The sequence below is a fragment of the Gossypium arboreum genome, chromosome 6 (genome assembly GCF_025698485.1).
Source record: "Gossypium arboreum isolate Shixiya-1 chromosome 6, ASM2569848v2, whole genome shotgun sequence".
In the NCBI taxonomy this organism is placed as follows: domain Eukaryota; kingdom Viridiplantae; phylum Streptophyta; class Magnoliopsida; order Malvales; family Malvaceae; genus Gossypium; species Gossypium arboreum.
The window spans coordinates 6,877,447-6,891,622 of NC_069075.1; the positions used below are offsets into that span (position 1 = coordinate 6,877,447).

At 32.6% G+C, this 14,176-nt stretch overlaps 2 protein-coding genes across 5 annotated transcripts; one reads left to right on the forward strand and one right to left on the reverse strand.

Annotated features, from left to right (window-relative positions):
- Positions 1 to 928: 928 nt before the first annotated feature.
- Positions 929 to 3,751, reverse strand: LOC108484481 (uncharacterized). 2 transcript variants are annotated; one of them, XR_008284096.1, is made up of 5 exons: positions 3,297 to 3,750; positions 2,758 to 2,972; positions 2,387 to 2,402; positions 2,228 to 2,305; positions 929 to 2,149 (listed from the first exon to the last, which is right to left on the reverse strand). XR_008284096.1 is itself a non-coding variant. In XM_053029508.1 (5 exons), exons 2-5 carry the CDS (start codon positions 2,773 to 2,775, stop codon positions 1,757 to 1,759), a joined length of 540 nt encoding a protein of 179 aa, XP_052885468.1. In that variant the 5' UTR covers positions 2,776 to 2,972; positions 3,297 to 3,751; the 3' UTR covers positions 929 to 1,756. The 2 variants fall into 2 exon arrangements, 1 of the variants encoding a protein (XP_052885468.1); XM_053029508.1 differs by having other exon boundaries at positions 2,387 to 2,437; positions 3,297 to 3,751.
- Positions 3,752 to 8,856: 5,105 nt separating this feature from the next.
- Positions 8,857 to 13,886, forward strand: LOC108484079 (protein BTR1-like). 3 transcript variants are annotated; one of them, XR_008284370.1, is made up of 10 exons: positions 8,857 to 8,997; positions 9,157 to 9,257; positions 10,583 to 10,821; positions 10,896 to 11,002; positions 12,327 to 12,520; positions 12,612 to 12,673; positions 12,874 to 12,969; positions 13,051 to 13,112; positions 13,240 to 13,497; positions 13,605 to 13,886. XR_008284370.1 is itself a non-coding variant. In XM_017787717.2 (9 exons), exons 2-9 carry the CDS (start codon positions 9,173 to 9,175, stop codon positions 13,334 to 13,336), a joined length of 942 nt encoding a protein of 313 aa, XP_017643206.1. In that variant the 5' UTR covers positions 8,857 to 8,997; positions 9,157 to 9,172; the 3' UTR covers positions 13,337 to 13,886. The 3 variants fall into 3 exon arrangements, 2 of the variants coding, with proteins under 2 accessions (XP_017643206.1, XP_017643207.1); XM_017787717.2 differs by having other exon boundaries at positions 13,240 to 13,886; XM_017787718.2 differs by having other exon boundaries at positions 8,910 to 9,070; positions 13,240 to 13,886.
- The last annotated feature ends 290 nt before the right edge of the window (positions 13,887 to 14,176 follow it).

Sequence of the window (14,176 nt, forward strand, 5' to 3'; positions counted from 1 at the left end):
ATTTTCTTTAAATATCGATTGATGATCCATAAAAAATTAACAAAAAAAACTTTTCATTTTCTAAGCATATTATAAAGAATTTGAAGCCAAGCCCATCCAAACCAAAATACATTTTTTTGACATCTCCAAGTCGAGATCTGAAAATCATTATATTTCAAAAAATGTAAAAACACAAATTCCATAAATTAAATAAACCTAGTCAATAATAGAAAACCAAAACAAGCCTTTTTTATTTTCTAAACATATTGCCAAGCCAACTCAAAATAGATGATGGTTGACTTAGAGGATGACCTTAATTTTTAGGCAAATTTAATTTACCATATAATAAATACTTAGTTGTTTTTTTAATATTTAAGGAAATTAAAAGGCATTATGAATACATGTTTGCTGATAAAAAGTTGCATGTAAGAGTTGGGTAGGTAGAGTCTACTTTTTCAATTTTTTTTTATACATATTACAAATGAGGGGCTTACAACAATAAGGTTTAAACGAGTCAATTTTAGATTTAAGGGTACGTTTGGTTCAGTGTAACGGAATAGAACTGTAATGGAATAGAGTTATAATAGAATAGAACTGTAATAGCAATTCAATTGTTTGGTTGAATGGAATAGAATAGAATTGTAATAGTGTTCTTGTGTTGGTTGAATGGAATAAAGTTGGAATAGAGTTGGAATAGCATAATCTATATGTTACTTAAAGAATAATTGAAAAGAGTAATTTAAAGAATATCTTGTCTCAAATATTTTCTCATAGTGAGATGTTGAAATACAACAAAAGAACTAATGAAATTGTTATGTTGTATATATATATTTTAACATATTTTCATTAATTTATTTGTGCTGCTAGACATATATAATATAAGAATCTCATGTAAAGTTAAAATGAATAATATAGATTTAATATTTGTAATCACAAACTCTCATGCAACTTCATTTTTACATGTGCCAAACTTCATAAAGAATATTGATTGAAAGTATCTATTCACAAAGAATAACATTAAGGTTCTTTTAAAATACTGACAGAGAATATTCTATAGAATCAAATATGATAATACAAGGCTATTTTAATATAATATATATTAATGGAAAATTATTGAACATATAAAGCTTCCCTGCATCAATGACTGTATTTTAGAAGCTGGAAAATACAAAGCAAGAATACCGATAGACTGAATATACTTGAATAAAATGCAACCATTTGCTCCTCTTCTTGAAAATTTGTAAAGCTTTTGTAGTTGCAATCAATGGAAACTCAGTCTCCCAAGCTACCATTTGTCCAATGCTCCATAAACTGTCTCTTTTTCATTGGGAAGTTGAGAAACTTACTTTTACATATAGAATAAGTGTATATCTTTATCTTTAAATACTAAATACATACTATAACTAAAAACTATACCCAAAATAAAGAATTGCATACAATTAGTACTAAGAGAAAAAAAAAACATAGAAACCGAGTGAGGGTTTCTAGCTGAGAAGCCTACAAGTAAAATCGGACTCATTTCTTTTTTCCAAAAAAAAGAAGGATAGTTCTTTATTGTCACTGATATGAGCAATCATAAAGGTTTCTGGAAGGTTAATTGTATCATAATCACAGCAAGAGTTTATTCCAAGTTTGGACGAATATAATAGACGTCTTGTGTGTTGCCTTGATTTTACAAGTTGCAAACGTTTGTGATTAAGATGATAAAAAATTCAACCTGAATCATATTTGAGAGTGCATGTATTTTTGTTTGTAATCACGCCCTCTAAGCCAGGATCTAATTTATCAATAAGAGAAGCATTGAATGTTTTAGTTTAAGTAAAGAACACGACATTGAACCAAAAATAAAAATAAACAAAGAAAAAACAACAGCACAAGAAGTTTGCAGGTTAGATAGTATGCATTTACAGATGGAAATATACCTATTAAAAGAATAAGTTGAAAAATTATTGCAGGCACAAATCAAACAGAATAAACCATACTTCAAACCCATGAAAAGAACCTTGAACAACAAATATTCATATACCAAATGAAAAATAAAACAATAAAACTTCAGACCAATGTCAACAGTTACCAAATTTTTCTTTGATTTAGCAGATGTGGTGGGTGATCTCAACCTAGCAAACAATTCTTGAATGAAGGTGCTATCATCCTTCAATATAGAAATAACCTACAACACATTATTGCAATTAGTGCAAAAGAAAACAAAAGGGCACATGTATTTAACAATAGCCACTAAAAATCTTACAATAGCATTGTTTGAATGAATTATAGAATTGAGACTGGCAGCTGTGGCCTCATCTAATACCCTTGCCAAAACAACATCCTGAAAGAAACAATCAAAAGCAAGAGTTACATGATTAAAGACGAGAGTGAGACTCATAAATAAAGTTTCTAACATGCATACCTTCAAATAACCAACCCTGTCATAATAGAATTTCAACAAGTTGATTAGAGACTGCATTTATCAACCTTAATTATTAAAAGTGCAACAATTGAAATAGCATTTCAGATATGCATGAAGATGCCAAGCCTCTTACTGGTATCATAAAATAAGCAAAGCTGATCTAATTTTAAACCTTACAAATGGTTATACGAACATAACCCCCCCCAATGGATAATTCTTCTAACAATAAATCACCCAAAAAGTAGCATTTTTGGCTCCTTTTCTGAGCTTCAAACTTTTGAAATGATGTCTAATCCAACTCCTATGCTAAATTTACAATCCAATAACAAAAGCAAACTATCTATCAGTGAAATAAAAGGCTTCTTCAATACCATTATCATGATGTACATCTATATCAATATATAATACACGGGCATGATACTTCAAAAGCTCCAAGATTCCCAAAACCAAGTCATTGATGTAACAAAAGCCAGATGCCTCACACTTCTTGGCATGATGTAAACCACTAGCCCAATTTATAGTAATATCACATAACTGATTGTTTAATCTTCTTGCAGCATCTGCCCGCCATGACAATCAATTACAACTGAAAATGCACAAATCAAATTAAGAGAAATAGCCCACCATATCAGAATTTACCTATTGTCCCACCAACATAAATTTGACAAAATTCAAACAAGTTTTCAAACACAGGGCAGTCTTCTACAAGATTGTCTGGGAAGAAGAAAATAGAAAAATATGGAAATCAAACTCCAAACCCATATACATCAAAAAGAGCATAACCTAATCCTTTCTCCATATGGTACTTGCATGTTCATTGGAACGGGTAAAATACAGGTGACAATTTTGATAGAGAATTTCTAAAAGGGGAAAGAATAAAAAAATATACAACGAAAACAAGAAGACTAACAACAATCGCTGATAATTGATCAGAGCCTCGCTGTTCCCACAATCGCTGGGTTGCACGGTAGGAGACATGCGCATTTCTTTGGAAAGCTCTGCCTTCGACATCGATTTCTCCATATTTTCCACCACACTCAAATCTGCCACACTCAAAATCCAAAAACAGAGAGTATTCTATGCATTTTATGAAAAAACCAAGAAGATTTTCGTCTGAATGATGAGTGGAAGTGGGAGGAGATTTTCGTCTGAAATAAAAAAAAAAGCTATTACAATAGGCATTGAATAGACATTCATTGCCCGACCCTCTGAATGGTAATGCAGCGTTTACGCGTATAGAGCCCGCATGGAATGGCAATTCGGTGATCAAATTTCAACCAAACAAACGTGTCACTGTAGTGCATGGAATAGGGGCGGAATAGAATGGCCATTCTGTCGAACCAAACAAGCCTGTATATCTGGATGTATGAGTTTGAGATTTCAAATTTGCATTTTTCTAATAAAGGAGATTGTAGTTTGAACATAGAGGAATAGACTCTAGATTATTTTTAGTACAACTATGATTTGAAACAAGGTTATTGTATGATTTGAAACAAGGTTATTGTAAGGAAAGATGAACACTCGACCAAAAGACCACAACTTGAGATTTGAAACAGACTCAAGATGCTACAATTTAAACTTTGAATCTTCTAAATTCATAATTTAAAAAGTCATCACATGAAATTCACTAAAAACAACTTTCAAAAAATAGATTGATTTTCTAGAAATTATTATATTTTTTAGTATTTGGATGATTTTAAGTAAAATATTGTTCGTTGTTTGAGAAAATTTTTAAAATCATCTTTCGAACCTTGTTTTCAGTTAAACAAATAGATCATAAATTATTATTTTTTGTAAAATATTATAGAAATATTTTTCTTTCACAATAGAAATTTATTTTATTATAAAATAATATTTTATAACAAATAATATCTTATATAGACTTTATAATAATCAATATCTAATTTAAACGGTAATTTGAAATTACATATTATATATAATATGTGGCATATATATTGGAGTTTGAAAGGATAAATCAAATTAAAAGACTTAAACAAATTAATGTTCATAGTTTTATTATTAAAATATTCATATTTTATATTTAAAATATTTATTGTTAAATATTTATAAATTGTACTATATATTTGTTATTAAAATATCAATATAATTTTAATAAAATGTTAAAATATTTAAAATGTAATTTTATTATAAAATATAATTCTGATATTAGATAATTTTTGTAATAATAAAATAATGTTTGAAACCTTTATTGGAGACACCGAACAGTTGAAGCCTCCATTAAGGAGAAGTTATAGTAGGAGCTAGGTGACAATTGAACACCGGAGGCTCTAAATCAAGGCTAGGGATTTTTTAGATTTAAGATGAGATCTCAAGGTTTTTGAGAGGTTTTCTTGAAAATCAAAGGTGAGATTTGAAAAGAGGGGATAAGGAGGAGTTCAACGGCGACATTCTTTGGTCAGAGATGGCATCAGAGTTTCAACATCAATAAGAGTGACAACACTTGAGAGTTTTTTTTTATTTGAATAGTTATGTTTAGGAAGAAGACTAAATCGAAACAGTATGTAAATATTCAAAATATTTTTTGAGAATCATAATTAAATTAATAAAATTTATAAACATTGAGGTTAAATTTATTATTAAATAGAAATCAAACAAGCATTCTCCCAAAACACAATGGAAACAATAGGAGAAGCAATTTGGGAAAGCTTATGAGCCTCCACATTGTGTGCTCATCTAATCCATTGCACAGAGATGTTCCGATCGCCAACTAGATCCTTGCCCTCGTGAATAATGCACCCAAATTCCGACCAGTCCTCGTGAGCAGCTTGCATGGCAAAGAAAACCTGTTGAGCATCCGTGAGAACAATTCCATCATTCGACAAATTATAAATAATCCATTTCAGCCCCTCCTAAGAGCCATTGCCTGTGTAAGCCTGGGTGGAATTAACCAACCAAATCTTGAAGAAAAAGCTTGTATGAACCCACCATCCCAGCTTCGCACCATGACTCCAATCCCCCAACATCCCTCCCTCTCCATAACAGAAGCATCCACCCAACACTTCCAATCCCCTCAACCGTCCAAGCACGGCCGCACACCGCCCGAAACATGCATGCTAAGCGGTGCCGCCCAATTACGTACAAGCAGCATTAACTTCCTTCCATTCCCGAAGCAGCCGTAAGGCGAACTGAAAATACCCAGGCCAGCGACACTCGAACCTTGCAACACCATCTCATTTCAAACCCACCACAACCGCCAACAGACGATATAGAACACATCTGCTATCTCCCTCGATTGCTGGCCCCTAACGCCATTAAAACAATCGACCAACTGCGCACTATCAACCAGCAAGCTAGCATGTTCCCAATAACTCCAAGTTTCCCGTGCTCGTGGGCATGCAAATAGCACATGGGAAGATGCCTACTTGATCAAGCAAGTCAGAAACCCGCATACTAATAGCAATCCTTCCACGCGCATTATCAATCCTAAAATCATAGTCTCTAGGCACTCATGGGTTTGAGCTAACCAAAATATCCTCCCCATTCCCGATTATCCATCTTAAACCCGCAACAAGCAAAGACTTAGCATTCGCAATACTCCTCCAAATAACCCTAATAAGGTTTTTCCTTTTATAAATTCAAGAATAAATCTCAAAATTATACATGAATTTTAGTTTAATATGTAATTGTATACATGAACTTTAATTTTAGATAAATACATCAATTTATTTTTATATTAAATAAATATAATTATTTATATATATATATAAACATAAAATGATGTTATATTAATAATTATATTAATAATTTATAATAATTGAACCAAATCAAAGATTCTTGTATAAAATTACACAAAATCAAAATTTATATATATAATTACATATTAAACCATAATTTATGTATAATTTTAAAATTTATCTCTAAATTCAATTAATAAAATTTATAATTGAACCGACTCAGTCTTACTATAATTATAACTAGATCTATTTCTATAAGGTGCTATATATTAATTACTACTAACTTAAATGTGAGACATGGCATTAGTATAAAGGAAGAAAAAATATTAAATTACAAACTAGTTCTCACTCTTACCAATTTCACCTTTTTTTATTTATTATTCCAAACAAGTTGGGCATCGATAATTCCAAATTATCATTAATAAATGTACATAAAAAATATAATTAATCTCAATTTGTGATCAATTAATTATTATAAAATAAAATTCAACAGTTTGAAGTTCACATGGGTGGGGTCATATAAAGAATATAAACATAAAATAACAATACAATAAAAAATAACAATCTGTAAATAAATATTGTTAAATTATATAATATTTATTGGTCAAATTTTGCTATTAGTTCATGTAATATACTAAAGTTGTGAACTTAGTCTTTTTAGTTTAATTTGGTCAATTTTAATTATGTACTTTTTGGAATTTTGAAATTTTAGTTTTGACATAAATGGTAAGGTGTGGATTTAATACTTATTCTTTAATTTGGTCATTTTAATCCTCATATTTTTCAAAAGTTGAAATTTAGTTCAAATCAAACTGTTAAATCCATTAATTTAAAATAATGTGCTTTTTCTATGAGTATTATATGAAAGTAATAAGTTGACATGATATTACATATGATATATTACATATGATAATATGTTTGTCACATAAGATTTCAAAAATAACAAAATTTAACTTAATAAATTTAATAATTACCACTTGAGTCATAACTAAAATTTCAAAATTCGAAAAATAAATGAGCTAATTAAAATATATGGATTAAATTTGCAATCTATGCATATTACAAAGACTAATAGCAAAGTTTTGTCACAGGCTAAAACTTTAGCTCGACTCAACATGCAACCTTAAACATGAGACTTAAGCCAACTATGCTCAGGTTTAGCCTTATCAACAACCAACTATGATAAAAAGACACTCTAAAGAGGGAGAGTGTAGGAGAATGCTCAATATGGTATGTACAAGAAAGCTTTACAAAGGAACACTCAATCCTAAAAATCTCGATGCTTTGGTACTCAAATTGGTCCTTCTTAACTCTTGAGCTCCACTAGTGACTTGACCATTGCCATTGCTTGTGTTAAGTCTTGGACCCTTTAACGCTGCAACTCAAGTCTTGCTTACGGCTTGAGTCCGTCCATGAAGTAGAAAAAGGCTTTATTGCCTTCAAGTGGCAATTTGAAGTATAATCTCTAAGAACTCTAGCATGTACTCGCACACCCCATTGTGTTGAGTAAGACAATGCAACCTTGACCGCATCTTATCATTGACATACTTAGGGTAAAGCTATTGCTTAAGCTCCCTTCGAAACACGTCCCATGTGTTGATGGAAACAACTCATCGCCTCATGTTGTCACACTTACAACGCCATCATAACAAAGCTACCTCAGTTAAGTACATAGAGGCAATACTTACCTTGGTTGGTTTGTCAACAATAGCCACAACTCGAAAATATTACTCCGTGCCCCCATAAAAAATTGTCCACATTTTTTACATCTCTCGAACCCTGGAACTCCTTCAGCTTCAGGATGTCTACACCAAGGATTTAAATTGCGTTTGCGGCCAAGTTTTCGGCCGCGTTGCATTTATCGCGATTCCAGACATAACAGATGCTATTGCGGTCACTACGGGTATCGCGGTCGTGAATTTTTTTAAAATGTACACAACTTATTGTAAAACATAGCAATTATAATTATAATTATAAAAAGTCACTTTTAATAATTTTTAGAGTGTTTTCTAACTCTTATTGTAAAATAACGAGAATAGCGGCCCTTTATTGCCGCAATTGGCCGTTACTCGTTAAATTGCGGCCGCGATCAACTGCTATTGGTGTGATTCCGCTTCACACAGTTATTTTCAGTGGTAACGATTTCGGACAGGGCTGCTACCGCTATATAATGGTTGCTATTCCACTACCCAACCGCTATTTACATCCCTAGTCTACACAAGGTCTCATCATACTAAGTACTCCTCCCATGGTATGATGATGATTTTCGGATTTCCACGTGGGCGGTGGCAGAGCCGAAAAATTTTGGGAGGTCGGAATTAAATTGTATATTTTTACAGTAAAAATGTAATTTCATCATTTAAATAGTCTATATCTTTATAATTTTTAAAGGATTAAATCAAATTTTTATCACTTTTAGGGTGGCCAAAGTGCAATTTTACTATTAATAATTTGAAATTTTTATAAATTATAAAGAACTTAAATAGAAAATTTTCTATTTTAAGGGAGACCGAGACCCTACCAACCCCTATTGGCTCCGCCACTGCATGTGGGTAAGTAAACATGTTGCAAATAAATAAAAAAATTCAGAATATTTCTGTTAATCATTTAGCAGCAACTAGAGGGGATGACTAAACCAGATTTTGATAAGTTTAGTAACTAAATCGATAAAAATTTTAAAGTTAAGTGACCAAAATAGAACCACTTACATAGTTGGTGACTATTCTAGTAATTTACCCTAAAAAAATGATTGGATTTTACAAATTAGGCGGGTTTGACGGTTTAATTAAAATAAATAATAAAAACTCGAATGAGCCTAAAGTCAGCGAGCGACGAATAGATAACGAAAATATCAGTAAATTTCTGCTCGGATCGAAGAAATTGATTGATTAGCTGTGAACTGAAAAAGAAAAAAGAGTATTAATCACTCTCTCTCTCTCTCTCTCTCTCTCTCTCTTGTTAATTATTTGTTTAACATTCTAATAATTAGGTGATTTTCTTTTATTAATTTGTTTAAGCTCTGCATTCTTTTATCTACTTGTTTACGTTTTATCTTTTTTGGTTTTGGCTTACAAGAGGGTAGAAGGGAGAAATGGAGTCGACGGAATCATCTTACGTGTCATCACCGGAGGCGGCGAGAAATAGATCTCCTCCGCCGCCTAAATCGCCGACTTCTGGTAATTTCTGATTGGATCTTACCTTTTCTTCGTTGAAACGTTTCATTTCTGAGTTTTGTTTTTTAATTTATTTTCTGCTTCGGAGTAATGGAGTTTTATTTTTTTTAGTTTTTGTTTCCTGTTATTATTAGTATTATTTTCTTCTAATATAAAGGTTGGAATTGTTTGAATTTCGAGTTTTATTTCATTTATTTATAAATTTTATTTAATATACAATTTTAAACCCTAACCCTAACATTATGTTTGGTTGGCGTGAAATGGTAAATGGAGAGTGAGAGAAAGAAGAATATGGTCTGAGTATTTAGCTTATGCTTGAATATTGTATTACAGGGACTCCGGGTCAGTTCCGAATAGGTGTACGTGTCACCTATTCTGTTTAACACGAGCATGCTCTATTTCTTTTCTTTAATGTGTATCCATATATTCGAAGAACATCAAGTTTATTCAGATATAAAATTTTGAAACATCAATAATACATCCTGGTGTTCGTAGCTTGAGTTTTATCTTTTATATTCTTGTGGTTTTTGCTGAGTCATTCTCCAGTTTCACGTCCTGTCCTTTTGCAATTAGCATCTACATCATTATTTCTTCCACGGCTTTTAACATAAGGTGATGGAATGTAAGGGATCCAAGTTGTTGTGGTGATTAGGGCTGATGCCAAATTTGGCCCCTCTTGGCCCGTCCAAACGGACTAGGTTGTTCAGTTTTCTGTTATACAAAAAATGGTAAAAGTCTATTTTGCCTACCTAACAGTTCATAATTTTTTACCCTCTTTTTTTCCAGCACCCCCAGCATAAAACTCTTGGCTTCAACCCTGGTACTGATGCTAATGAGAATGGGTTCTAGTGAAATGAGTTGCTTGCTGTTGGTTGATTATATCAGTATCTAAGTATTGATAAGGCTTGCATGAAAATTGAAAAATGGTTGTCTGGTATTACCTTTCCTTAAGATCCGATTTTCTCCTTTTTCATATGCATGAGATCAACAATATTACTGTCTCAACTATTCTCAGAAATGCAAGGTGGTGTGCTTACAAAGCAATTCTTGTTGCTTTGAAGCTACCGTATCGGTGTTGTATTTATTTGATGCTTTTACTGCTATCCTTTTTTTATTATTAGCAATTGCATATTGTGTGAAGTAATACATAGTTGCTGTTGTTTAGCATCTTTGTTATCCTCATTGTTGGTTTTATTTTAGGCAAAAAGGGAGGAGATTGCTCAAATTGTTGAAACTTTCATGTTTGCTCTGAAAATTCCTCAATTAACTGCAAATGCAGTTATGATCCATGAACTAACTGATAAACTTTTTGCTTATTCTTCTGTCAGGAAATGTGGAGAAGCCTATGTATATAAGGTTTCTTGTCTCCAATGCTGTGGCTGGTTCTGTAATTGGAAAGGGTGGGTCAACAATTACTGAATTTCAGTCAAAATCAGGAGCTCGAATTCAGTTGTCACGCAATCATGAAACATTCCCAGGAACATCAGACAGGATCATTATGGTCTCTGGAGCGATTGATGACATACTCAAAGCTATGGAGCTTATCCTTGCAAAATTATTCGATGAGGTGATTTCATGATAACTTTTGACTCGATTAGTTCTCTTTCTGATAATAACATAAGTTTGTTTCTTCCTGGTCAGCTTAATGTTGAAGATAATGGAGATGTTGGACCAAGAGCAAAAGTCAGGCTAATTGTTCCTAATAGCTCTTGTGGCAGTATAATTGGAAAGGGAGGAGCTACCATAAAGTAAGAAGTTTGCTTGCTCTGATTATTCTACATGTTTTTGTTGCTATGATTTTGAGATTTACGTGTGAAATTTGAATGTTGTTTTTAGTAAAGTTACAAAACTGAAGTATGCTGAACACTGAATAGGCTTGTTTATAAAGGATGCATGTTATTCTTCCATTATACTGTTCATTTGCAGAGAATATAAAATTTTCAGCCTACCATTGATATAAAGTATAGTCAGATAGGCATGAGTAGTGAAAAAACCACTCAGTTTGGAAATGATTCATGTGTGAGAATGTGTACAACAAAACCTATATTTGACCTGGTTGGGGATAATCCAGGAACCTTACATTGCAAAGTGCTGTGTACGATAAGTTTGAGAGCTAACTTGGGGAGATGGGCATTTGGAAGGATAAATTTTTGGCAGTAGGAACAAATTTAGTAAAGTTTACCATAGTAATAACTTTGATGCATCATGGATTAATTGTGAGTCTGCTTGAATTGCCTAGTAATAACCTATTAAGTAGTTGGCCATGACTAAGAAATGAATTAGTTCAGGTATATTTGTGAAAATGTTGGAAGTTACCAGAGGTTTAATTTGTCAAAGACCTATCTGACCAAGGTTCAACCTAAATCATTGATGTCTTCTATCTATTTGACATGGATCAGAGTCCCAAGTAAGACAAAGGCATATCCAAGGAAAAAAAAAAAAAAAAGATAAAGAAACTTGACGGTAATTTGTTTGGAGAAGCTTCTTTTATCATCGCCTTTTGTTTCATAATTAATTACAACATCTAAAGATTGGGCATATGGGTTTTGAGAATAATGCTATATTTGGCTTCCTTGTCATTGAAGTACCTTAGGCTTTAGAGAAACTTGGATATCAACATAGAATTGTTATTGTCCCTTAAAAATTTATTTGCTGCACTGGTGTTGAATGATTGAAGACATGTTCCCTGAGAATAACTTCCATGCAAGAAAACACTAGTGTTAACTAGCTTGTTCATTTCTAGAGTAGCACGATTTGACTGTGAACACATGCTTATTCAGGAAGAATATATGATTGCTTTCCTTAGTGGGTTATAGACTTATAGCTCTACTTGTGGCTTGAGCTCTGCAAGAATATATAATTTGTTATTTAAAACAAGCATATCCTTAACATCTTTCCTGCCTTGTAAGAAGACACAATATATATACTAAATGATTCTTTAAAACTGTCTCATTTTACATGTGTGTGGCTTGTGATAAGTTACTATTCAAGTATTTTGGGCCCTTTATCCAAGTATTGGCTGCCTTGAAACAGATAAGGGAAGTCCTGATTGTTATTTATGCCTTATTGCAGGTCATTGATTGAAGACTCCCAAGCTGGCATTAAGATATCTCCATTGGATAATAATTTTTATGGCTTGAATGATAGGCTAGTAACACTTACTGGCACACTAGATGAGCAGATGCAAGCAATTGATTTGATTCTTTCCAAGCTTTGCGAAGACCCTCATTACTCACAAGCTATGCATGCTCCATTTTCATATGCAGGTCTGTACTCTTTTTATTTGGCTGCCAAGTCTAAACAGACTCCTACAGTTGCATTAATTGTCTCTACTTTATGAACACTATATTGCCACAGCGACTTACTATTCGATGAGCTATGCACCAAATGGGACTGGCGGGAAGTTTCCAAATCACAAGGTTCATCTCTTTCTGGTTTCCTTTATCCATGCTGCCTTCTGACTGATGCTATTTACATTGTTTACTGCTAATCAAATTTGTTGTTTTAGTTTGGCATCAATATATGACATGCTTGTTTTAAATTAAAGGACTCGTGGTATATGTGTATGTTGTAGTTAAATAGATCTTACTTGACTGAAGCCTTTTATATGTGTATCCAGGAGGATCGTAGCAACTCCATCACGATTGGTGTTCCAGATGAGCATATTGGGCTGGTTCTTGGGCGTGGTGGAAGGAATATAATGGAAATTAGTCAGGTTTATAAATGATAAACCTATTGCATTTGATTCAATAATTTTGCTCATGTACTGAATTTTAGCACACTTTTATCATTGCAGGTAAGTGGGGCCAGGATAAAAATATCGGATCGAGGTGATTTCATGTCTGGAACAACAGATAGGTAGAAAGACCCTGTGTTAATCTACTAGCTAATTAAGCATTGAACCCTGCCATTAAGCCTATGTTTCATTGGCTATTTTCTTAAAGATTTAAAACCCTTTTCTATCTTCTTCTACCTTGCGTTGTAGGAAAGTGACAATCACGGGATCACAGCGAGCAATCCATCAAGCTGAGTGTATGATAATGCAAAAAGTAGCAAATGCCACCGAGAGGATGATGGATTAGTTTTCTGGCTCTTACAACCATTCTTGTTGGGTCTTTTGATGGAATGCTTATAACTTTGAGTGAACCATATTCGCAATCATTGGCATACTTGGAGTCAACAGAGCTGAGACTAATCATAGCTGTAAGAACCACAAGTTTTGAACAAGCAGGGCTTGTATTAGGTATTCTTCGGAACCTACAGACTAAATTATTGTTTTTTTTTTTTAAAAAAAAGAGGGAAAATTTGTTTTATATAGGCTTTGACTGGTTATTCTAATTATCATGTCAGATTGCAACAGTTAGCTGTTTACATCATCCTGTAGGCTGCTTCACTTTTTAACTTCTGATTTATAATTTTGAAAGGATACCTCTTTTCGCATTATATTTTGAGTTGGACCAAATCTTTATGAAGAGTAAGAAAAACATGTAACTCTGTTTTATTCAATGATGTTTAAATCGGACTGGTAGGTGGTATTGGTCTGGAAAATAGTATTAGATTGGTTGAACCGTGTTTTTTCATTATCATATTTTAAAATTTTCAAGTCATACACCATTCCTTGGATGACAAGAACTTTCATACGATTTCTTGAGCAATGATTTGGATAATACATAAAACAAACTTTAGCATTTACAACTTAATTACACAACAATGGCGTGCTATATCAAAGTAAACTTATGTTAAATAAAATACCAAATCCATATCCTTAATAAATAATTCAAATTTTACGAGGACATGGATTTATTTTACAAATCCTTATGTACACGTATACTGAAGTAATCTTCTATTTTACACGATCGAAAAGTTTCAAGCAATAAAAAACTATAAACGCTAATTAATGGCTCTTGTTCTTAAGCTTTGAA